Source organism: Calidris pugnax, unplaced genomic scaffold, assembly GCF_001431845.1.
Source record: "Calidris pugnax isolate Ruff unplaced genomic scaffold, ASM143184v1 scaffold1427, whole genome shotgun sequence".
In the NCBI taxonomy this organism is placed as follows: domain Eukaryota; kingdom Metazoa; phylum Chordata; class Aves; order Charadriiformes; family Scolopacidae; genus Calidris; species Calidris pugnax.
The window spans coordinates 1-739 of NW_015092194.1; the positions used below are offsets into that span (position 1 = coordinate 1).

At 65.1% G+C, this 739-nt stretch overlaps 1 protein-coding gene across 1 annotated transcript in view; it reads right to left on the reverse strand.

The window, feature by feature from the left end:
- Positions 1 to 77: 77 nt before the first annotated feature.
- The window catches only part of LOC106900277 (V-type proton ATPase catalytic subunit A-like), a gene marked incomplete at both ends in the record, with an annotated part of 19,435 nt that continues 18,773 nt past the window's right edge, over positions 78 to 739 (reverse strand). Inside the window, one exon of the mRNA XM_014962291.1 lies at positions 78 to 281. Coding sequence (XP_014817777.1) covers positions 78 to 281 — 204 coding nt within the window. The remainder of the gene's footprint in view (positions 282 to 739) is intronic.

Below are 739 nucleotides of genomic sequence, written 5' to 3' on the forward strand. Positions count from 1 at the left end.
ACCCCCCACCCCATCACCCCCATCCTCATCCCTTATCCCCCATCCCATCCCACCCTCCTCAGCCCCCCGTTTCCCACCTTTCCGACCAGCTGGACGATCTCCGCCAGCTCCTCCTCCTCCTGCAGGATCTCCCTGGCGCGGCGCCGCAGGGCGGGGAACTCGGGGTGCAGCCCCTCGTAGTGGGGCTCCAGCGCCCGCAGGTACCGGCTGTAGCTGATGAGCCAGTTCACCGAGGGGAAGTGCTTGCGCTGCGCCAGCTTCTTGTCCAGGCCCCAGAAGACCTTGGGGAGGGGACACCAGGGGGTCAGAGGGGGCTGCACCAGGGTGGGAGGGTCCCCATGGGTGTCCCCAGTGTCCCCCAGCGATAGCACCCATGGGCACCCCCATGTCCCCTGGAGATGTCCCCACAATTATCCCCTGGAGATGCTACACCTGGGTACCTCCTACCTCCTGTCCCTGGGGATGTCCCCATGGATGTCCCCAGTGCCCCCCAGTGATACCACCCACAGGTACCCCCATGTCCCCCAGAGTTGTCCCCAGTGTCCCCTGGCAACGCCAGACCCCAGCACCCTCTTACCCCTGGAGATGTCCCCATGACTGTCCCCAACATCCCCTAGAGAAGCCACCCCCAGGTACCCCCTGTGTCCCCTAGAGATGTCCCCACAGTTGTCCCCTGGTGATGCCACCCCCTGGTACCTCCCTACCCCCAAAGATGTCCCCATGGTTGTCCCGTGGAGAT